General features: G+C 33.0%; 1 protein-coding gene across 2 annotated transcripts; it reads right to left on the reverse strand.

Moving 5' to 3' along the window:
* Positions 1-626: 626 nt before the first annotated feature.
* LOC143226153 (bestrophin-4-like) lies at positions 627-23669 on the reverse strand. Of its 2 annotated transcripts, XM_076456740.1 has the most exons (10): positions 23531-23669; positions 20412-20882; positions 18583-18717; positions 17927-18093; positions 17343-17497; positions 15902-15979; positions 9437-9589; positions 8910-8990; positions 3763-3914; positions 627-3433 (listed from the first exon to the last, which is right to left on the reverse strand). In XM_076456740.1, the coding sequence occupies exons 2-10, from the start codon at positions 20588-20590 to the stop codon at positions 2650-2652; spliced, it is 1884 nt and encodes a 627-aa protein (XP_076312855.1). In that variant the 5' UTR covers positions 20591-20882; positions 23531-23669; the 3' UTR covers positions 627-2649. The 2 variants fall into 2 exon arrangements, with proteins under 2 accessions (XP_076312855.1, XP_076312857.1); XM_076456742.1 differs by lacking the exon at positions 9437-9589.
* Between the last annotated feature and the right edge of the window lie 2076 nt (positions 23670-25745).

Below are 25745 nucleotides of genomic sequence, written 5' to 3' on the forward strand. Positions count from 1 at the left end.
ATTTGTATTTATTCTTCGTTTTAATGGTCAATATATTGGTTCTGCATGTAATTAGATGATGGATAAAAATCGAAGAAAGTAGAGCGAGAACCAAACAAATTATGATTTGACTCAACGACATTCAAAAATAGACTGGTGTGTGTGTGCTTTTCGTATAGCAAAGCCACAAAGGGATATCTGCTCAGCCCACCGATGGGGAATCGAACCCCTGATTTTAGCGTTGTAAATCCGGAGACATACCGCTGTCCTAGCGGGGGGAAAAAATAGACTGGAGGCGAGAATTTTGGATATATTTTTTTTTTTAATTTGGTGAGGTTATATGAAACAAGAAAGAACCAGTGACGTAGGCACGTCTTCCACTCAGAGGAACAATAAAAAGGCTAAAATTCATCGAAGTTTTTGATGAAATTGTCAGTAAAGTAAATAAAAAATAGTATTTATAGAAGTTTAATTATTTTGTGAACTGACAAAGATTTTTGATATATAAAAGCTGAAAACATCTAATCAATATGCTTAGATTATTACAGGGGAAGGCCTTGCTCCCCTCCGGCTACGTCTTCAGAGAGATTCTTAACCATTGATCCTCAGAATTGGAGACATCATGACTTATTGATCGATACTTCTTCTAGAATATTTTCAATCAATTTTATTTTAGTTTTCGTACTTAGCGTTAACTAAACATTTTGTTTTCTGATACTCTAAACAATGCACTTATACAAGTTATACGATATACTTTCATTATTTCTATTCTAACAAATTAAAACGCACATTGTAAAATAACGATTCCTCTTGACCACTATATTTTCCTTACAATATTAATCAGTGTTTAAATACCTTTTTCCTCAGTTATCCAGATTCACCTCCTAGAGTACAACTAATAATCTCTAAATACAAATCCTGCAGTTTCCTTTTACGAAGACTTAAGTGTTTTGTTTTTGTTTTTTTCATAAGGCTAAAATGGCGTTAATGATTATCGCTTCGAATAAACTTCATGATTTATATTGGATGGGATAATCAGCCATTTTGTCATGATAATTTCAAGATGGTAGTGTTTACAAGCTGAACGCGTTTCAACAGAACTTAACCTTAATTGAAAACCTTATCATTAACACTGATATAGTTAACTATAACAACCAAGATTTGTTTTTCTCAAAGTAATTAGAAGTTGTAATTAATAAGCATTCATAAAAAAAATAATAATAACAACATTTATATAGAAGAACTACACTGTTTATGAATGTTTTTGGTACTTACTAAGAAACATTTGGCATTTTCGTCATAGACAGACACAGTTAAAAGCATTACCCAATAATAGTGATGTAGCAAGAAATAGTCTACAGTTATCAAAGTAGTGACTTAGCAAAAAGCCATTTGATACAGGATAGTATAAGAGCAATTTACTAAAAATATATTTGATGTAATTACCACTGAAGTGATTTAGCCAGAACTAATTTGACATGGTTATCAAAATGGTGATTAAGTAAAAAGCCATTGAGCATAATTACCATATCAACGTGTTGCCAAAAATACAAGCAATTTGAAATTATCAAATACAATTCAATAATAAAAAATAGCACTATTACTAATTCTGAAAGAATTATTTCACATTGCCTTAAAAATTATGTAGCAAAACAAAATGTTGCTATGGTAAAAATTTAAGGAAAAAATTTGAGGACATCAATGAAATATACTAGATAAGAGCTATGGATACAACCAAAAAAATAGTATCACCCAAAATGTTTGACATTTTCATCACAGCAATATTTCAACCAGAAAGCTTCCAAAAATCACAGAATTGATTCAGTGTTAAACCTAAACACCTATTTACACTAATCAATAATCCCTTATAGTAAACAAGAGAAATAATTTCACAATGCTTCTAACAAAAAACGTTCTCTACAGAAAAGTTAGAGTAATGCAAATACCACCTAATCTTCATTTACACAATAACTACATCACGATGGTAACACAAGAAAATGAGCTTTCTGCATCAAGCCTTTAAAAATACTTTTTCACTGAAGTTTGATAAAAATATGACCTTGTAATATGTTTAAGTACATTTCAACAGACACTAATTATCATAAAACATTTTCCTCTGTTATCAGTCTAGAAAACCAATTTTTATCTGAAGATGCCTTGAAAAGACCTCATGTTATTTTCTATGTTATGAATAAATATACATAAATAAAAAAGTGCATTACCCTCAATTACAGCATGTAGCAAAATTATTTCTTGGTTTCCTATTCTAAACATTTGTTTTTGCTTTAATTATAAGAATTATTCAAAATTTTTATACTCAGTAAAAACAACTTTTACAAAAAACATACCAAAGCAAATCATTAAAAACTCTAACCTAGCTATAGAACTAGTTGAAATTACAAATTCCATATAGTTTTAAAATTATTATTTATTTTGTTGTTTTTTTAACATTGAACCACTAATGATCATATTGTCTGAAATGGCTTATTTCAGAAATAGAAGAAAAAAAGCAATTACCTAACAGCGGATGACACAGTTTGATCATATGTAAGCAATGTCGCATGTTAATTTTATCATCGTAGCTTGTGTACAGTAAACAAGAAAACAGAAATAAATAGGTTTCCTACATTATCATGCTGCACAAGCATGAACAAAAAAAACAATAAGTTGCTACTTTTTCCCTACAAGTTCTGTATAACTACTGACAGTGCTTTCATTACTTTCTGAATATAGAGCTAGACTTTCTCTTGAAGATGTTGGTTCATAGGGTGACTGTACTTCTGTTGGAGATTCTGGGCCACTCTCAATTTCTACAACTGTATCTTTATGAGGATGACATTGTTCTTCAAAAGTTACCATCTTCTTATCTTCATCTGAACTCTTCTCTTCAGTTTTATTTGGTTCACAGCCTTCCATTTTTGTGTCCAATAACTCAGAGAAAGTATTATTCCCATCTGGAGGATTTTCCTCAGCTGGAATATCAATAACAAGTGATGTTTGCTCCTCCATAGTCCCTACAACATCCCATTTAGAGCCACCATGATGTTTCTGTTGTACTGTATCCACCTGGTGATCACAATGCAATTCGTTCTGTTGATTTTTCCAATTCTCATTCACAGAACTGGAACGGGATTTCCGATTTGGTGTTTTCAAAAGTAAGCTGGGCATGAAGTTTCCTTCTTTCTTTAGAGTTTGTGCAACATTCTCAGAGCTATTGTGCCCAATCAACATGTTTAAAATTCTACTTCCAGGGAAGTCTGGAAAGGTTTTCACACCTGATTGAGACCCACTTTCATCAATAACTGGAGTGGTTGGTTTATCTGTTTGAGGAAAGCCTGGATAAAGCAATTCTGTACTGGGACTAGCTGGAGGACTGTTGTAAAAAATATCTGTTCTATCATCTTCTTCCAAGATAGTTTCCATTGGAACAAATTCAGCTTCTTCAGGATTAATGCTGTAATTTAAACCATAAATATATAAATAAAACAGTGAACTTATTAAACTTTCCAGGATTTTTATATTATGCCTTAACACAAATATTTAAAAATCCACAACTGCCAACATTTAACAAAAACTTTTAATTCACTTGTACAGATGTTCCAATAATAATGATTTGTTTCATAGCCCACAATTTACCTTCACAGGAATTTTATGTTAATTAGTTACATACTTATACCTAAATATTTGTTAAAAGTAAGTTACTGTAGAAATTTGTGTTGTATGATATTTTCATTTAACTTTTTTTTTTATGAATATTGTATAAATAGACATTCATTGACTTACTCTAAGTTGACAGCTGAACCTAAGTGAGGTTGAGTGCGAAGTGCAACAGAAGATTTAGTGTACGGAAGCTGAGGTTCCAATTCATCCCAATACTGGTCTTTAGTAAGAAGAGGGTGCCGTTGACACATTTCATCCACTATCAAGAAGGATATCTAGAATAAATTTAAAGACATCAGACATGACTAAACTTAATAAAAAGTTTTTACTAAATTATTAAGAATATATAACTGTACTTAATGCACCGTTTTTAAAGTTACTAATCAAGAAAGTGCTTAATTAGTACATTGTTCACATTAAGATTATAAAACAACTTATTTTCTTAATATTAACTAACAGAGTACCTATCATTACTATAAAAATTGCTATATTGTTCACTTTGAAGCCTCAACAGAAAGAAAGGGACTAACACATGCACACACATTTGTGCTTATATGTATAAATATTATTTCAGAACAATTACTTTGTACATTGTCCAAATTTAGATCAATATTCTGGTCAAGCATTAGTCTCAGCTTAAGGATTGGTGAATGATACAAAATTTAATTCAGCAATTACCAGAAACACCTTAGCAATATAATGCAGCTATACAATTCAATGGGTTACATGAATTTACAGTAATAAAGATTGAATCTTAAAACAATTTGATCAATAGAAATTAAGAATTGAATAACAAAAATACTAGATTTATTACAATTAAGGACTAACATGGTAGGCATAAGCTTTTAATTTAGGTTTTGGTAGCATAATATACAGTATATTATATAAGGCTTAGTACAATTAACATTCAACTTACAGCAAGATTGTAAGACAAACTATACAAAATTGTTCTATTTAAAAATTAATCTAAAAACTAGTTAATTGTCAAACATAGTCATAAAGTGTTAAGCTACTGGTATTTTAATCGTAGCACTGGGTGTTTATTTTAATTCTGCAAATAATGCAGTGGTTAAGACTAGCCTGAGGATGAAGCACTCCCAGTTTGCAAAGTGCAATAGGTGCAATAAATGGGTTTTATTTGGGAACTCTGGACTACTATGCACTTTCAAGGAAGCTAGTAGTGAGGATGTTCAATTTATGTGTACAGTTTGTAAGTTGGAGGCTATCCTAACTAAGGCTAAGGAAATATATAAAGAGAAGTATAAACTATAGGAAATGACAGCAGGACTTCAAAACAAGCATAAGTTTTCACATGCAAGGGAGACATTAGCCAAGATTAACAATAACATTCAGGAGGTTAGAAAGAGTAGTATTAGGGTTAAAAGTATCAAGCTTAATTGTAAATACTCTATTCTACCTTAACATGGCATGTGGAGAGAATAGTCTATGGAGTAAACAGGGAGAAGAATTAGATTATTCCTTAACATGGCATGTGGAGAGAATAGTCTATGGGGTAAACAGGGAGAAGAATTAGATTATGCTACTCTATAATACAGGAAGACATAACTGAGAAAGCAAGAGATATAATGAATGGTGCTCACAGTTGTTGTAGCACACATAGGGACTAACAATAAGATGAGTAAGTCAGAGGCACTAATTAATAAATACAAAGGGTAGATAAAAGCATTTACAGATAACAGCCATTTATTAATTGTGTCACAGATACTGCCAAGTAATAATTGTAGAGATGAAATTTTGACTCTGTCACTGGGGCTAAATGATAGGCTGAAGGAAACTTTTCGAATGGATGGTTTACATTTAAATAGGAAAGGATCTGGCATGTTTGCAAGGATTATAACTCATCTGTAAGGAAAGTTTTAAACTACAACTAGATAGTGGTAAGGACAATGATAAACTATAAGAAACAAAACTGAGATGTAAGGAAAGTTTAGCACAAGAAATCAGTACAAGTAAGTAATAGGCTTAATTGTCACTATTTTAATGCCAGAAGAAATAAAAACAGATGAATTTAGGTCCCTAGTAGGAATAGAACATTTTGATATAATGAGAATAACTTAAACATGGTTAAATATAGATGGTTTTGACAACAGAAATTTCTTTGAAATATGTGGTTGTAGGTTATTTATTAGGGACAGAGTTGTAAAGAGAGGGGAAAGTGGTTCTATATGTAAAGTGCTTGTTACACCATTCTGAAGTTGAGAATATTGATGATAACAGCAAAGAGATTAAATCTAGTTGAGTTTCTGTTAGTGGATAAAAAGAGAAGCTTTTAGTAGGAATTTGTTATAAACCACAAGATGCAACTGATGAAATTAGTGAAAAACTTCAGGAAAGTGTTCAAAATGATTTCTTCAATTAGTCAAAGAAACAACTAGAAATAAGGCTATTTTACATTTGTCGTTAACTTTTAATGTAGAAATGGTTGAAAAGGTGGAAACTGGGGAACACCTATGTACAATCATTGCTGTATTAGGTTTGATGTTTTGCTCCTTATGGAAAATGGGAATAATATTTTGATTCCAAATTTCAAAAAAGCAAATTTTGATGACATGCAACAAGAATTCTGTTGTAAATTGGGAAGCCAAGCTATTTGAAGACAATGAAGAAATGAGTAAAAGATTTTAAAAATTCAAAACAAATATATAACTCACAGGAAAAAATGGGGTGCTGCAAGTAAAAACAAAAACCAGGTTGAGTCGGAGGTTGTTACAAGGGATAGAATTAAAGAAAAGCATCACAACTTTAAATTTAAATGGTATTATAGAATATCAAGAAAGTTGGTCAAACAGGAAATTAGGATATCCAAAAGGATGTAAGAAAAAAAAACTGGTTGAAAACAAAAATTAACAGTAAGGATTCTTTTTAGGAGTAAACAAAATTAAGATTTGGGTAGAATCCTTCATGTATAACAAAGAAAGACTTGTATCTTATGATTACAAAATGGTTAAGTTATAAAATTCTGTTTTTCATTCAGTTTCTACTAATAGAGATTTAAGCAGTATTCCTCAACTTGAACAACTTGTAGATGAAAAAAAAGTTGAACAAGCAACTGCTAAAATTCCAACCTTGTTAAAATGAAAGTGGGAAGTATAAAAAATGATAAGGTTCCCAAGTCATATCTCCAAGGGATTTATAGGAGATCAAGTACTGAATATGCGAGCTGCTTGCCACAGTTTGTTTGCAAGTCTGAATAGTGGACAAGAGCCAGTCTGAAAATTAGCTAATGTCACTCCTACCTTTAAACAAAGTAACAGTTGTCCCAGTAATTGTAGAGGGGACATCACTCAGGGAAAACGTTTTGAAAAGTGACAAAAAAAGATACTGCAATGTCATTTAACAAAGATTAGAATTTCATTGGATATTCAACATGGTTTCACTAAGAGAAAACCTAGCCTCAGACATCTTTTATAATGCTTTGAAACTGTTACTGCATATATAGATGAGGGTAAAAGTGTTGATTTGGTGCATCTGTATATTAATTTTCAGAAAGCATTTCACAAAGTGCCACATAAAATGCTTCTTATGCTTCTAAAGAACTTCTATAGGTGGGGGGGATAAGTTAACTAATTTAATAGAAGAGTGGCTCGATGAAAGAAAGCTGAAAGTTGTTATAAATGAAGTTCAGTGAAATTGAATTAATGTTGCAAGTGGTGTACACCAGGACTCAGTCTTAGGACCATTGCTTGTTTTGATTTACATTAACAACATAGATAAAGGAATAGTTAATAAGTTACTTAAGTTTACTGACAACATTGAGGTCTTGGGTGTCGCTAGCTGTAAAAAGGATGTTGCTACTTTACAAAAGAATTTAGATCATTTAGTAAGTTGGGGAAATAAATGGTAGATAGGTTTTAATTATAATAAATGCAAGATATTGCATGCAATTTATCATAATTTGAATTACAAGTATAATTTGGACAAGGAAAACTAACAATGTCATGAAAGAAAAAAATCTTGGTGTAACAGATCAGTTTTTTAAGCCATCCAAGCAGCGTGCTGTTGCTATTGGTAAGGCAAATAGTATTTTAGGTTGTTTCTACAAAAATAATGAATACTAGAGGTTATAATTTCATTGTATAGGTCACTTGTTAGCTGACATGGATATTGTGTTCAGTCTTGAGCTCCTTACCTTAGGAAAGACATTGAATTGTTGTAAGGGATTCAGAGAAGGATTACTAAAAATATTTCCTGGAATGGGGGGTTGTCATATGAGGAGATTAACTAACATTCTTAACATTGTTTTGTTTTTTCTCCAAAAATGAGGAGTTGGAGAGAATCTGATTGACATGTTTAAGATAAAAGGAATTGATAATCTTGATGCACCAACATTTTTCACATTTAACAGTGAAAGTTACAGAACTAGGGAACACAAACAGGTTTCTAGACAAGGTAGAATCAGTCTTCAGATATGTCGATTTTATTTTTGAAATATGGTGGTTGAAATATGTAATGGGTTGCCTTTGAATATTGTGGAGGCAGTAAATTTAGGTGAATTTAAAAGAAAGCTTGATAGTTATATGAATGATAAGGACTGGCTTTAATTTTTTTTTTTTAATATAATTTTAGTTTGGCTTAGAGGATAGGACAGCCATGATTGACCAATAGGTCCCTTGCTGTCTATACACATTATGTGATGTTAGCAACAGTTATCAAAACAGAGAGATCATAATTGCATTAATATCATAAGTTAATATAATTATTGGGAAAAAAATAAATAATAATGAAGGGAAATTTCAAATATAACATACTGGAAAGAAATATAGCAATTAGGTAAGAAAAAACATTACTAAAAGTAATTAAGCAAAAATAAAAAAACATGTATATAAGGTAACTAAAAACATCTTTCTATTGTATGTGATTAAGTAAAAATAAATCACCCACCATCTCTTCTACCTCAAATCACTAGGTAAGAAAAGATCCATCATTTTTCTAAGTAACTATGCAAAAAACAGTTGCACATGTTTTTATGGTACGTTTCTTGGTAAGAAAACATTGAATTTTCTACAAAAAAAAAAAAAAGAATAAATAGAAAAAAGCTACCCACCTTTGCACAAGTAGCTATGCAAAAACAAATTACATTTATTTCCACAACCACTAAAACTTATGATGCATGTCACTATTTAATTTTTCAAAACCAAAAAAACAAAATCATGACCAATTTAAATAGTTTGATGGTAAGACTATACTGTTAACAACTTAGATACCTACATTGTATATACAATTCCTATAAGAAGTTCCCATAAACTCACCACAAGGTTTCTGTCCAAACACCAGTTCAACTCAAAATCATCATCATCTTCTCCAAATGGATTAATCAACTGTTCTGCTACCTAACATGTATGGGAAAAAGAATAAAAAGTTATGCATTATAATATATAAAATTTGTTTGAGATTAGAACAAGTAGATTAATAACTTAACTAAGGAAAAGCTACACCATCCCTTGAAAATATTTAAAAAATAAGTTAAATATGACAAAAATACTTTGAAGCAGGTCTAATGGCTTTTTTTCTAGAAAAATTCATTTTAAAACCCTGCAAGCTTAATTTTATGCTCTTTATATAATATACATAAATATATCAATTCATTGAAGTGTTAAAGTATTAAATGGAATTTCACATTTTTTACAGTGTTAACTGTTTCACAAATTACATTATATTAAATGAAAGTCATTGTGTTTAATTGTAATAATAAATTTTGAAACAAGAACTTTTACAATCTAAAAAATACGGTGCCATAAAATTTAATCTCATTTACAACAATTTAAAACTAACTTACTTTCAGCCAACCCATGTAGAAAAAAAACTGCAAAATAGTGAATATAGGAATATACAGATCAACCTCATAACCAGGATATCCCTTTTCAGGATCCAAGTACTGTCTCCCCATAACTGAAGCAATGAAATAGGTGTAAATAGCTAAAGTAACAACCTACACAAAACAACATAAAATTAAGTATTAGTTGCTGGGTATGTAGGTATTTCATGTTTATTAGCACAAAGCTACTAGGCTATCTGTGCCAAACAAGATGTAGTATACTATAATGGTATATGGAAATTAAGGTAAACATACATAAAATACGTAAAATTAAGACCCACCAGGAAGACTGAAGCATTAAGTTCAAACTTGCTGTCAGTCATCTAAAGTTGGCCTTTCCAGTCCTTGGTTCAGGTCAAAATAAAAATTAAAATGTGTGAAAGAAATCATGATAAAACAATATATAGTCCAATAAAAACCTTAAATTAAGTTAAAAAGACCAATGACTCTTAAAAATGTAAAAACACGTGTGAGGCAGCTAATATCACCTATGACATTGGTAATTGTCAAGGGCAAACCTACCTTAAAAATATGTTTAAAATGGCATTGTCAGCATGATAATAAAATATGTATGGTTGTGACCTGAGTGCCATACAGACCACACACTGGTGCATCAGTACCAGATAAGAGGAAGTGGTGAGTTAAAAAACTGAACAATGCATAGCCTAGCCAAAACAACTTCCTCCCTTTCATCATTACAAAAACAAGATGGGCAAAGAGCTAAAGAAGGCTTTTTCATATCAAGCCCATCTTGCAAAGTTTCAACAAGATTCAGGGCAAGAGAAATGGCATATAATTTGGGAGTGAACACAAACTGTAGAGGGGATTCTGTGTGCTACAATCAAACTGTAACAAACCATGGCAGAGCCTACGGAGTCATCTGATTTTGAACCATCTGTATATATGTGAATGGACAGCTTGCTTGAAAGATGTTCAGCAAATAGATTGATACTTCCAATCAAGAGTACTGGCCTTCCTCAGATGACTCAAAGATAGGTCACAGTTGGGGATAGTAATGAGCCATGGTGGAAGAGGCTGATCTGTTGATACTGCTATGCTATTCAAAACTAGATCTAATTTTTTTTATTGTGTCCAGATATGAAGGCTAAAAGGAACAATGGCAGCTTTTCTATTATAAAAAAGTGTGGCCCACTGAAAACACAACCCCAAGTAGGATGCTGTGGTAAAGAGCAAAGTTTGGAAGCATACATAAGAGACAGTTGCAAATGGCAAATATACAGAAGGGGTTCATGGGATTCTATATACAAACTTTGGACTGTAGAAGTACAAAAGGCCCCAGTGCAAAGCTGAAGCCCCTGATGGTGGATAGGATCCAACATTTTCAGTACTGAGGTTCTGGCAGAACCATAAACCATAGATCCATAGTCAACTTTGGACTGGATAAGGGCATGATAAATTTTATGCATGGAGTATCGATCCTTTCCCAAAGATGGAAGACGACACAGGATGTTCAGTGGCCTTATAAATATGACATGAAGTTGCTTGATATGGAAAATAAAGTTTAATTTACAGACAAATAGGGGACTTAAGAACTTTGTCTCAGGGTTGACAGGAAGTAAATCATCATTAATACAAAGTTCTGGATCTGGATGAATACCCCATTAGCAGCAGAAATATATACAAACTGTTTTAGAAAGAGAAAGCTGAAAACCATCTGCTGTGGTCCACTTAAGTATATGATTGATTGCTGTTTGTAGCTGCCACTCAATAAATCTCGTGTTTGATGACTGGCATGAGATGTGAAAGTCATAAATGAAAAGAACATTTGCAACTGTAGGGGTAGCTGTTCAATGATAGCAGTAATCTTTGTAATGAAAAGTGTGACACTCAAAACACAGCCCTGAGAGACTCCAAGTTCCTGTGGGAAAAAAATGGGAAATTGTTGAGCCCACACGTCTTTGACGTCTAACTCACTGAGCCTGTGCATGGGCTTGCTGAAATGCAATGCGGTTTGGAAGTGTGGGATATCTACAAAATTTATTCTAAGCATATTTCTGAGCTTTGTGTTATAGAACAAGCAAAATTTTACCAAGGGCACAAATGCCGTGGGAAAGATATAAATATTTTGGGGATGCACTGAACAGCTGCTTGGACAATACAGTTAGTTACTGCTGCTACATAATCATCTATTGATGATTTACATATGATGGCAGGATCATGTTCTGAGACAGCAGTGAAAGAGGGCCAGTTGGTCTGGTCCAACTTCCACTGAGGCACATAGGTCAGGTGGCACTGATCATGGCCAATCTCTCTTAATATGACAGGAAAAATTATCACAACCACATGAAAAGCAAAGGGGAGCAGATAGAAAGATCTATAGCAGTAAATGACTGACTGAGTGCATGAAAATAAGTGTAAGAGCCAGTACTGAAGAGAGATAGGTTGTGATTCAGGAGCATATGTTCTATAGCACAACCCCTCACATCAATACTAGAACCACCCCAGAGGGATAATCCCATTATGATTCCCCAAAATTAAAAAAGGGGTTGGCAGTTGCTCAATGAGAGCATCAAGGTCTGATGAATGATAATTTTTTCCAGGAATAAGGTACAGAGAGCAAACAGTGATGGTACAACCCAAGGAGATACAGATGACTACAGCCTCCAAGGGCATATTCAATGATAAGGACCAGGTGGGCACATGTTGATCAACCAGCAGTGCTACTCCATGTCCTTGTCCTACACATGACCTGTCATTTTGGTATAAGGAGTATTGTCAAATTGTGACTGTATTAACAGGTTTTAAAAATGTTTCCTCTAAAGAAAGACATTTGGGATGATAAAAGTCAATCAAACCCTTGATGTCATTCACATTTGATTGAAAACCTCAATAGTTCCATTGGATTAACATAGCCCCATTTTCATTTATTTTCGAGGAGAATATGGCAAGGAGACCTTCTGCTTGCAGCCTTGCTTTTTTCTTCACTAGATATGGGTCAGTCACTCTCTAGCGATCCTGCTCTGGTTTGAGTAGGCAGGTCTGTTTGTAGACATATGTTCCAGTGATTGAGGACATGAACAAGTGGTATAATTTTTGGTGTGTCAAGAGAGGAAGACCTCATGGAAACACCTGGGCTTGAACAAGGTAAAGTTGGGCAATGACTGGAAGATGTGGTAGGGACAGAGATAGAAGTAAATACTGATTTGTTAACTTTGTTGATTTGGGAGGGTACTACATTAAGATGCGCTGTTTAGGATTCTGTAGCAGGCATGGAAAGGTCTGTCTGGACTCATACTGTAGTAGTGGAATGGATTACAGGAGCATAAGACCGAGATGGAATTGGGAATAGTAACTTTTGAGCCTCTGGGTAAGTAATATTGTGAGCTGTCTTTAGACATTGTAATTTTTTTCTTCTACCCATTTAGGGCAAGTAAAATAGGAAGGGTATGGACCATTACAGTTAATACAATGCAGTTCTAGTTGGCATTCAAAAGCATCATGGTCTTTACCAGCACAACGGGCACATGTGAAGGAACCACAGAAAGATGCTTCCAAAAACAAATGTTGACAATGAAAACATCTAACAGGGTTAAGAATATAAGGCTGTACCTTACAATTCAGATATCCTGTCTTGATTGTGGTAGGAGGACATGAAGTTCTAAATGTTAACATTAGGATATTTGTCAGCTCCATAATCCTGTCTCTACGCGTAAAATTTCAGCACACGGCTGTAACATCTTGGCTGGTGAAACCTGCAAGAATTTCTGACTCAGGAATGGTCTTTAAATCCCTCTCAACTATAACTCCTCTTAAACAATTCAAAGTAGAATGAAGAGTAACCTGAATGGGTATATCCCCAATGACCTTTGGTTTCAAGAGGAGTTTGAAATATGTGCATGCGTGTTTTTTTCTTGTAACAAAGCCACATTGGGATATCTGTTGAGCCCACTGAGGGGACTTGAACCCCTGATTTCTGTGTTGTAAATCTGTAGACTTACCACTGTACTAGTGGGGAACAGTTTGAAATTTTTCTACTAAAATGTCCCCAGACCGTAATTTCTTTATGGATTTAGGAGATCCAGCAAGCCCTCCTAAACCCTTCTGAATAAAAAATGAAGACATCTGCCCTAAGGGTTTTTCAGTTAAAGAATGTATAACTAAAAATTGCAAGAAAGATTGAAGTTGTGAGTTAGACTGTACAGAGTCATCAATGCGGGGTCGTTTGCAAGTAGTTGGATTTTTCTCTATGCTGTCATGCTTGTTTGTTTGTTTTTTTATTTGAGGGGTATCCATAATAAAAAAAAGGAATACTTTGGTGCCCACTGACCACACCCACCATGGAGCCCTACGAGAGGATGCACTACAGTGCCATATAAGGTCACTGCAGCAATGCCAGGGATTCATGAGCTCTATACCTGAATACCAGTATCAGACAGTGTCCACTGCACCTGTTGAGGATGTCCTACACTGACACTCAGTTGACCCTGGCCCAAATGAACTAGACAATTGATCTTGGGGAGGCCACCTCAAGACTGCCCATCTACAGGAATTCAAGGCCAAAATGGTGTGTTGAAATTGGACCCCTCAACCACCAGGATCCTCTCCTCCCCTTCACATGTCACCACTCACGGCAAACATGCAGGTGGATGTTTAGGTCCCATAGAAGGTAAACAGAAAGTACAGAACCTCCTCTGGGAGGTCCCGTCACCACGTACAGGAATCCACACCAAGGGGTTAGTTGCTGAAAACTGATGAGAATAGTTTTTAAGGTTGAATACTACATACTACCACCTGGAATTAATGATACTATTAGTAACCTTGAATTGGAACTAAGCATGTTACTGATGTTTGAAAAAAAAATGCAACTGCAACATTTTTTTTAATACAGTTAGTAACCCACAGCTGATACTAAGCACATTGCTGATGTACTAATATACTACAGTGCATCACATGTGAAGAATTTCCCACTTATTGCTATAAATGGTCTTATGAAATTTATTTCTTGTTTAAACAGAATATCTGAAGTAATGGGCATATTAGCTTTCTTGGATTTCCCAAATATCAAACCAATATTTTCAAACTACATTATGCACTCATGCTTGGTAGCATCTTGTTCTGCAAGCATCTTAACAACTTGGGTAAACTCAATTACAGAATTAAATACTACTTATAACAAAGAAACTTTAAAATTACCAATCAACTGTAAATGTTTACTACCCTACAAAGATGAAAAACTAGTTTTAATATTCTATATCAAACTAAAAAACGTTGGGAACCACTGCCTTTGGATGAGTAAACATACAAACTTTGTTAGCACTGTCATCTAGCAACTTAATGTAGAAAATGATTCTTTCTGGTAAATAAACTTAAATTCACATTAACAGTTCACTTCTTGTGAGTATTTGTAAAAGCAGATGTAAACACAATAATTCATTATGAATTGATGTGAACTATTGAAAAGTATGGAAATATGTCAGACTAAACATACTGACTAACTCACGTATAATGATCACAAGTGTTTTTTTTGCCTCAGATTAATATTATCACCATTGTAAGAAGTGAAAATCTCAGATCAATAAATATAAACAAAATCAAGAAAATCAAAGTTTGTACAATGGTAATAAAATTGATGGATTTACTGCATTTTAAATGTCAAATATTTTGAGAATACAGTGAAAGGAAAATAACTAACTTTGTTCATTGCAATGTCTTGTGACTACCATAAGTCATATTACAATATTTTTAAAAAATCCTAAATTAGTTCCTACTGATCTCTAGTTTTGGCATATTTTTCTATCTGTATTTAAAAGAAACAAAATCAATCTCTTTGAGAACTGAGTATCATTTAAAGAATACAAAATAATTCTATCAACCACCAAAAACAGAAAATTGTAACAGAAATAACCAAATAAAAAAAATGGGCTGTAAGAGTACACTCACATTTTACAAGGTTAATAACAAATTTTTTTGAGAAATTTAATTTGTACTCAAAATAATTCATGCACACTTTTCCTTATTTTAATTTCATTGCTTAATATTTTCATTTACTAAAAGGAACTAGAAAAAGCAAGCATGGAAGTTATCTTGAACATAAAATACCCCTAGTGATTCAGGAAACCAGGGTACTCACTGTGGACATAGCACAGGTAGACCATTGTGTCACTATGTGATTAACAAGAAACATACCTAACAAAATTGTGTGGTCTTCCGTTCCTAATATTTTATTTTAGCTTATTCATAGCTATAAGGACAAGGATGAAATTTATTTGTTCAGCAATTTAATCAGTAATATGTAGAATTAAAATAAAACATTTTCTCACTGTTACAAGTAAACAAAAAGAATAATCCAATCACAATTAAATAACATTCTATATATTCCCTGATAAATATATACCTTCTACAATACAAACAAAATACAATGAAACACTGAATTAGTTACCAAACTTGAAAAATCATTTAACTCACCTGTGTGTATACAAGTGGAATACTGATCCAATCATAACTAAACAACATTCCACAATTCCCACGAAAGGTATGCATTTCCTGGGAGGAAGAAACAAGTTAAAAGTAACAAAGAAAGCCTTAGAAAATTATTTTGGCAAACTAACCTAACAGACAAAGTACATTTAATAGTTTCCTAATAAACATTTTTCATAAGCTGAGTGTAGGATTATGGAAAGATGCTTCAGTCTTCTGAGTACATTATTTTTTTTAGTTTATTTTTGTACAGTTTGAATACAAACTGACTAAAAGCATTTTAAATACTGGAGAGTAATTATATCAAAAGTTAACACTATATGCAGAACATCTTCAGTGTGTTCATCTTTTGAGCCACAAGTACATCTACTGAAGTGATTAAACAATAAAGAACTTATTCAATGAGCCCACCCATTCTCCATTACTTGATGTTTACCTATATGACAGATACTAGGCCTCAAAAATACACAAAAGCTGTAAGGGATAATTCTAAAACAAACATACCATAATGTCTCAAAAGAATACCTTTCTCAGCTTTACAATACATGCTATGTATCATAATTTTAGTTTATTTCTAATGAAAATGTTAAATAAAATTTAAAATGTTCAATGCTTTCCTTAATAGCTGGCATCAAAAGTAATTCTTTATTAACACTAGAAAGAGGAATAATTAATGTAAAAAAAACAATCTTTACACAAGAATGGTTGAACTTCTGTAATATGAGCTTCATACACAGCATGTTTCCTTACAATTTAGTATTTTTACATGTTATGAAACCTGTTCCTAGAAGTATTCCTGGAATGATACAAGGACATTTTTTCTCTGACTTATAAAATACAGGTTTGAAACATGACATTTTCAGTGCAGATGTAGTACAGGTGAAATAGTGGGTACAAGATACAGAACTGGTATGTTACAGAAAAAACATTATACAAAACATGTTCCTGACTGAACAAATAGTTTTTTTTTTTTTTAGAAAGGATCAAAAGCATTGTTAAGGATGCTCTGAATCCAATCAAGTTCACGTAATCTGCAAACATGCTCAATAACAACGTTAACAAGACTCTGGACAGGAAGTACTGATAAAGCAAGTTCTATAAGGCATACCATAGTTTAAACTTTATTACAGAACAAAATAAGCATTTACGAAATTTATCATATGTTATCCATTTTTACAACATAAAATATCACCTTTTATATTTCAGTTTAATATTTGTATACCTGGTATCGTGCGTGTGTGCGTGCGTGTGCGTAGTTCTAAATAAATTGGACAAGAAATGATTTTCCAAACAGAACTGAAATCACAAGAGTTGGTCTAGTTTTCAGTATTAAATAAGATGAAACGTACATTTAGGGGGTTAATATTTCATTCTAAACAAGTATTAAGTTTAAGGATGTTTTTAAAATTACCATAGATATGAAACTCACATTCAATAGGTTGCTCAGAAGAATGTCATCTTTTATTCGACCCTCTTTCCTAGCTCGCATTGTGAGGGCTGTGAACCACTGAGCAGGAACCCACCATTTTCCATGTGCCATTGGAATTTCTTCATACACAGTACGTTCCTCTTTTGTCATCAAGCCTAATATATAAAGTTAAAAGGATTACAGCAACTTATGTTGCAAAATATTTTCCTAGATACTAAATAAGTTAAGGATGATTTACATTATTAAGGAAAAAATATCAAATTTATTTAAGAACACGGGCTATCTACGTGGGTAGCAGCTTGTCTGATAGAATTTATCTATGAAGATATTGCTTTATAACAAAGGTAATGAAATGAGTTGAAACTTCGTAATGTTATATATTAATAATAAGATCCCATGGTTAATGTTACAAAACATCCAATGAGCGAATCACACAAAATCAAACTTGTTTGTAAATGTAAAGCAATATCTCTCGCATTACGTTCTGCCGATGAAAGAAATAAAAAGTAACCTACTTCAGAAAATATAGCTTGATTAAAACAAATAACCTGACAAGACCAAAGTGACTTTGGCTGGTTAAGTACCTGCTTCTTCTAAATGCACCAAAGTAGGAAATCTTTTTTTCACAGCAGTGCTTACGGCTTGAAATGTGAGTACAGACAGCAAACTTAAATAACGTGCGAGTGTACGACGAATTATTCGTCCTCTTTCGTCTCTCCCATGAACATACGCTGATATAAGCATACAAGGCCTGTAAAATTTAAAAACTATAGATAACTAAACACGCATCACATATCTAAAGAAACCTTGAAACACATTTTACTTATTTTAAAAGCTGTATTTAATTACTGCAAATATTTACAGTGTTAAAACATCTTTTCGTCGTTTTACTTTTGCAAAGGAACTTAGGCTAAATAAACGTATGTAAAAATCATTAACGTTCTGCGTGAAAGATATCTGTAACATAGCAATATAAAGCAAAAGTGTAAACATGAAAGCACTGAATGCCGAAAAGTCTAAAAAAAACAATAAATCACGGTGAAAAAACACTCGAACATGAATTACAGTATTGATGGTTTTAACACACTGTTCTTCGGCGACGTACTTTGGATAACTGTAGCGTTACAGTAATGTACTTTTAATAAAACATGTGGATTAATACAGTTCTTTTGTGAGACTACCAGAGATCTATTGCGGTATACTTTAGTACTGACTGACGTAATTGTTACCAATTACTTACTTGTCTGGCCATGGAAGAGACATAAACTGTTGCCACCAGCGCGACACAACTATAGACACGTAGAAACCCAGCACAAAAGATAGCGGGATGAGGTTGGTGAAGGCTTCGCAGTAGATAGCCAACTTCTCAAAAACACTGGAACAGGTTCATTTGAGATAAAAAGATAATGTGTTTATAAAATACATATATAAAGCAACTTCAATATTTTCTTCCTAGCTAGTTTTAACATAATAGTTTATTTGGTGGTGGAGGGGCAATCTTAGTAATTCTTTAGCCCCATAATAAGAAAACCCACAAGTAGATTAGAAGGTATAGCTCTTCAATGTGTAGGGCCCTGGACAATTGCCCAAAAGGTAAGACAGTTTATGCATACATGCTTTTGCGACAGAGCCGACATTCAATATTGTAAAATTTTATATTTTGATTATTTATCCAAAGTTTTACGGCCACAAATTTATGTAAAAAAGTAGGTAAAAGTGTAAATAAGATTATTTTAACTATATTACACGAGTAAAAAAAACAAACACTAAACAACCCAACACCAACAACTTCAAATATCTATCTACAAAAATAGACAAGCAAAGCAACAAAATTAATGTTCTTATTTACTCGGTATTTATGAGTAGAAATTTTCTTTTTATGGTTATGTAAAATTCTTAAATTATTGCAAAAACATGACTATGCTCTGTTTACGTAACGTTGATAATGTCCCCATTTTTGACAATTTTTCAACAACATAGCACAGCTATCTATTAGTCTAACTTTGCCTTTAATAAATACCAAAATAAGAATATTTAATGATTATCATAACTGAGAAAAAAAATCACTGTAGGTTCCTACTGGCAAACATGTTTATCATTTTTGTTAACAGTACATATATTGACACAAAACGAGTCAGAAGTTGGGTAATAAGAGTACCAATGGTGTTATTTCCTTCACAACATAGGAAAACAGATTTGAATAGACTTGTTGAAATATGTATATCACTCACATAAACGGAAAATGTGCTTTATATTGATCAGAAAATAACGTCCAGATGTTCCCTAATACAACAAACAGCTGTCTTCAAGGGCAATAATTTTGTTTGTTTGTATGTAATTAAGCACAAAGCTACACAGTGGACTATGTGCTCTGCCCAACACGGGTATCGAAACCCGAATCATAGTGTTGTAAGTCCGTAGGCAAACCGCTGTAGCACTGGGGGAGCACAATAAGTTAAAGACAATTTCAGCAGTAATTGTTAAATACTACATGGATTTTATATGAACACTTATTGCATCATGTATTAGAACATCTTAAGTTTCTATCTTGTCATCACCCTTCGAAACGCTTGTATGTAGAAGCATCATAATCTGTATGCATAAATGTGTGTTTTTAATTTTCTATGAGTCTTATATAGGTGACATTTTTATGCAATCAATAACAATGAAACATTGCGTTTCTAAACAATTGAATATCATCAAAAAGCAAGTACTCATCTTTCAATACAGAAGGCATTAGTTCAAAGTGTACAAACATGTTAGGATTTGTCTATTAGGTTAGGTGCACAAGTTTCTTCTACAGATATGTAACCAGGTTATTTCACTATTTTTATTAAAATAAAAAATAAAGAAACTTTTACTCTTCAAAAAGTAAGACGTATTGTTAACCTTGTTGAAAGTTAATTTTGACATACAATTACAAAAACAAAACGATGCTTTTGCAAAAGAAATATCAAAATGATAAAAATTATAAAATAAAAACTCAGAATAATATAAACATGAAAAGACCTATTTCAATGATCAACTCATGTTGAAATCATAAATATAAAAACGAACAACAGTACTTACGTTCTCTGGTTTCCCGACAAAATGTAGCGATACAGTGCAGTGAGGCTGTAGTACAGACCACAGAAAATAGCCATCTCTCTATATAACAGCTTGTAAATACTTCCTCTCCACCTGAACAAAAGTTTAGCGAAACCTAAAAGTCGAGATTTGGACACGTTCAGCGAGTAAGTAACTGTCATCTTGAATCAGTATCAGAGACACAGTTTGAAATTATGACACCATGGAAAAAATGGTAACTAAATACATGTAACACTAATTAATGGCAAATAAAAGTCCGCACACATCTCAAGCTCACAAAACGTCCAATTTTAGGTGTCTAATTCTACACACCGTAGAAGACAGAAACTGTTGATAGTTTCTATCAGCAGAAGGACATAACCGGAGAAACATTTCGGATTTCCCATCATGTGATGAAACCAAAATAAAGTATACAAAATGTTCAGTTGTTTCTTGAGTGTTAAAAGCCTTCCTCTGAAAAAAAAAAAAAAAAAGGTATGGCAATTAGAAAAAAATAATTTTCAGCAACAACTTAAAATACGAGATGTGGCATTACTAAACCTCATCTGTAAAATATAATAGAACTACAAAGAATTACGTACAAATAAGTACATACGTGATCAAGATTCGAAATTTATCGTTTTGGTTTATGTTCTCAATTAAATAGCTCGACTATAATTTATCCGTTAAACACACACTGAAATACATAGAAAAAAAACGTAGATTTATTACTTTGCACATTTATCCGGAGCAAACAGCTGTTTATGACGTAAAATCAAACTCAAAATTATTTTAACCCGAATTCCAAACAAAAAATAATAAACGTTTTCTTAATAATTGAAACAACCATTTACCGTTCGATTTGCTTTCTACGCCCGCTTTTCTAATTCAGTGTTTGAGAAATTTGACTAAAAGCGTAGCTTATGCTATATTTGTATTTAAAACATATTTATATCAAAAGTTGATTACTGTTAATTGAATAAATCGTATGTTAATACATTAATAATAAATAGTATCTTACATGAACTATTCAGATTAGCATACACCCAACAACTGAAGATAAAATACCAAAGTGCTGATTAGCATTTGTTAACTAGCCTTCAAAAGAAAAGTTACTTTCATTCATACTGGTGTCATAATTCGTATTTAGTCAGTATCTGGAAATACTGAATGAGAGAAGGTCGACTAGTCAGCAACACCCGCTACCAACATGGCTATTCTTAACTGAATAGAGGGGCTGACAGTCACAATTATAACACAGTGACAGTTAAAAATGCAGAGCGCGTTCAGCATTTTGCAACTTGAACTTTAGTTCTTCGGTATCTTAGCCCCATACACCAACCTACAAATCACGACCAAGCTCGCCACCTCAGATGGCTAATGAAGTCAAGTGATATTACTTACACCAACTGTGATAAATTACCAATCTTTAACTACTTGTTTTACGCGGAAAGCAAGTTTTATTAAAGATATGTTACACGAATAATTCATTTGACTTCAGACAGACTAGCCAAAATTTAACTATGCATTTCACACAGTCTTACGAGACTAATCGTAAATGTCGTAACATGCAATACATACATCTGTAACAAAAAAAAATGTATATTTATAAAAGGAGCAGCTTTCAACAGTGTATATATATACATACATACATACATACATACACACACGGTGTGTATCCCAAGAAGAACACTATTATAGACACTTAAACAGTGGCGGATTTATGGTTGTGTAGGCCCAGGGGCTAATCATTTTTGCGACCCTACATCCCATGTAATTTTCCCTAAAATAAAATTATCAATGGGCCCTCATTAAGACCATGGGTAATGGGGCTGAGTCCTCTCTAGTCCCTACCTAAACACGCCTATGTTCTCACACAATTCAAAACAGTGGCTAAAGCACACATGACCATTAAATGTAATGTCATACACATGTTAAACAAACGGCGCTAAATGTATGGGAAACAGATTTTTAATAATGCGTGTGTCTGTGTATAACAACTAGTCAAAGAGAGGTCGAATTATTGTTAATATTATATACTTTCTCAATAAATGGTCAATTAGAAACGAAGATAAAATCAGTCTGAAAATTGGGTACATTACGGGTATAAAGTAAGCAAGGAACAGTAACAAAAAAACATAAACCAGTCTGGAAATACCATTTCCTGGATGCTTCACTATTATAGAGAAAACAATCACTCCTAACACTAAAGATAGTAAAGTTGTAAAAAACAAAACTAATAATTAAAAAATTTCAAACTCTCAGTTGAACAATTAATTGCAGCTTCTAGTGTAAGAAATAAAAGGAGTTCAGTTACACACAAACTGGAAATTATTTGCTAATCTTTTCTTTAGTTAGCCGTTGACACTGTCGTCATAACATATTTATATAGATTTATTTTGACCTAATAAATGCAGATGCTTTAACAATGGAATGAAATGTATTTTTAAGATCTGCATTTAGAATCTCTTTGAAAATTGATTTGAAATATCGGATAAAGTTATTTCGACTTTTTTCTCTTTCAACTTTATTGTTCCACAAATCCCTGTATAAATCGCTCGTTTATTTAAGAAACACTTTAGAATATAAAAAAAAAACATTAGTAGTGTTGTTTTATCAGGAAATTTACCTAATATGTTTAGTAATCTTATATAACATTTAATTGGCCTTAAGTCTCACTGCAAATCCAAATTATATTGGAAGTGGTAAATGCATTCTTCTTTTTCACACACACACACAAACAAAACATTACAATTACTGCAAACTGTCGGGGTTTTTCTGTTGTTATTTTCTTAAAACTATACAAGAAACTATATTGAGTGACCATGATGAAGTTAACACAAAGACTAGCCATAAACATAAGTGTTCTAACAAATATAAATTTTTGTGCACATTATTGCTATTACTAGTAGCACTATTACCGTACTACGTCTAGTACTAATCTAAACAATAGTACTTTACATTTGTATATAATCGTTGTAACTGTCAAGCTGACAAATATTTGTAAGGCATAAAACAGAACGAAGTACGAACGTTGTGCTAACGTAAAATTTGTTTGGCCCTATATATCACAAATTGTAATTTGTTTTTTTTTCCTAAACAAACCAACAGAATTGCCTTACCAAAGCTTTGAGTTTTGACAAAGGATTTTCGAGCAGCTGCTTATCGTACCTCTATATTCTTACAGCGTCCGATCGTTCCCAGCGCCTTTTCTAAAAGTAAGGCTCAAACACTACCGTAACTGACGTCAAATACTGTAGAAGCTGCGCAGAACTATTGGTCTTATTAAAACCATTCTGCATGGGTAAGCTACATTTACTCTTACGGGGATGTTCAGTAGATCTCAACTTTTTTAGTGGTGAATAAATTGTGCTATCAGAAGCGCTTATATTCTTGGAAAGTTGGGAGTGGTTGAATAAGATATCCTAGCGCATGTGTCGTAGTGATGGTAACAGGGAACTGAAGAAGGTGTTTTCTCATGCAACCAAGTGTTTGTTGAACACGGCCATCCAACAAAGAACAGAACGAAAAATCAATACGTACTACATATTGTTTAGGTTTATGGACTGACATTCGCATAAAAAGACTGAAACAAAAAATTGGTATTGTGAGTTTGCATACAAAATGAATGATAATCTTCAACCATCGAAAAACGAGTTTCTGTAATATTTGTATAGAAACAGATAGATATGTTTACACCATCTTACAGAATAAACATATTTTGTTTAGTTCTGTTTATTGTGTTCGAAAGTTGTGGATTTATAATTGTTAACTTTTGTTGATTTTAGCTGTTAAACGTGTAACACAATGGTAAATGAAAATGATAATATACATATAAAAAGTCACCCGCTGGTACAACGGTAAGTCTACAGCTTTACAACGCTAAATGAGGGGTTCGATTCCCCTTGGTGGACTCCGCAGATATCCCGATATGGCTTTGTTATAAGAAAAATAACACAGAGATGAATCCCTTTATAGCCGTTAAGATTGGGTGATTTAAAACAATGTACTAACCATCGATTATACATTATCTTGGGGAAACTGAATCCACGGAGTATTATTTTTAAGTTATCAATGCTATAAATTATTGGTTTCGTTAATATGAAGTAACGCATTTTTTTTATCTTCTAGCTGTTCGTTAAAAAGCTCAAATACGATAAATATCTACTATTACAAGAATACTATGATCAAGATGAGTCAAACGTCATTTAGAATATGGATTGATTAATATATTACAGCAACCTACTCACTATAGTTTTTACAGCTGGTAACTGGATTTAAAATAAAAGTATTTTTATTGTTCTAATTCATCCTAATCTTGTGATGTCGAGAAAACCCACTTTTTATATTATATATTTTATAATTATTATTTATTATATTATTTTTAATATAGGTATAAAGGTGTTCCTTTGTATTGGTTTATAATGTAATATTATATATTCAAACATCTAAGCCCGCCCTCTACATTCCGACACTCAGTTACACAACCCCTTTCAAAGATGTGGTCAGCTTCCGGTCAGTTACCTCTTTCTTTCTTCGTGAACCTGACAATGACCGAAGAAGGTCGAAACGTTGTTCGCTTTTCTACGTAAAAACTTTTCTCAACCCAAACGAGCCGTTTTTACATATATATTAATCCTAATCTTGGTTCTTGTAGCATAAACCTTTTCACTGATCTCATCAACATATGATGTTTGTTCTTTATTGAATTTGGCGCAAAGCAACTCAAGGGCTATATGCGCTAACCGTCCCTAGATAAATGGTAAACTAGACGAAAGCAGGTAGTTGGTAAACATCACACATCATCAACTTGTGGGCAACTCTAAGTGAATTTTAGGATTTGCTCAACGCTACTCTAATGTACCCCCAACCTGAATGTGTGGAGCACGATTTTTGTTTTGTATGTTTTTTGTGTCGGTAACAAAATTTCAGTTCGACAGTACGTTAGGATAACCTTTGGACCATGTTTAGTACCAATAGCGTCTAATCAAAGTTAAGTTACTGACATAGATCTATAATGTATAACTCAAAATTAACCCAGAAAATACGTTTTCGTTTGTTAATTTTTCGTGCAAAGCTACTCAAGGGCTATTTGCGCTAGTCGTCTCTCATCTTGGCAGGAAAACAGCTACTCAGTACCACCACCGCCAACTGGTGGGCTACTCTAATCAAATAGCGAAAAAAAAAGAAAGAAAGGAAAATACTAAACGTGGTAGGAATTTAGTTTGAAAAAAGAGAAAGCAACATTGTATTTACCTTCTATCCCCACCTGGGGTGCCCCAAAATGATTGTTCCCCTTCAACCTCGCGCGTGAGAATAATTTGCTGCAGTGACTGT

This window comes from Tachypleus tridentatus, chromosome 9 (genome assembly GCF_004210375.1).
Source record: "Tachypleus tridentatus isolate NWPU-2018 chromosome 9, ASM421037v1, whole genome shotgun sequence".
NCBI classification, from domain to species: Eukaryota; Metazoa; Arthropoda; class Merostomata; order Xiphosura; family Limulidae; genus Tachypleus; species Tachypleus tridentatus.

Excerpts from the sequence above, each read along its gene's own strand:
- LOC143226153 (XM_076456740.1), bottom strand. The coding sequence starts at position 20,590 with ATGACAGTTACTTACTCGCTGAACGTGTCCAAATCTCGACTTTTAGGT. Across the intron at positions 3,915-8,909 it reads GTTTGGACAGAAACCTTGTG|ATATCCTTCTTGATAGTGGA; the intron begins GTGAGTTTATGG and ends AATTTATTCTAG. Across the intron at positions 3,434-3,762 it reads GGTTCAGCTGTCAACTTAGA|CATTAATCCTGAAGAAGCTG; the intron begins GTAAGTCAATGA and ends TTTAAATTACAG.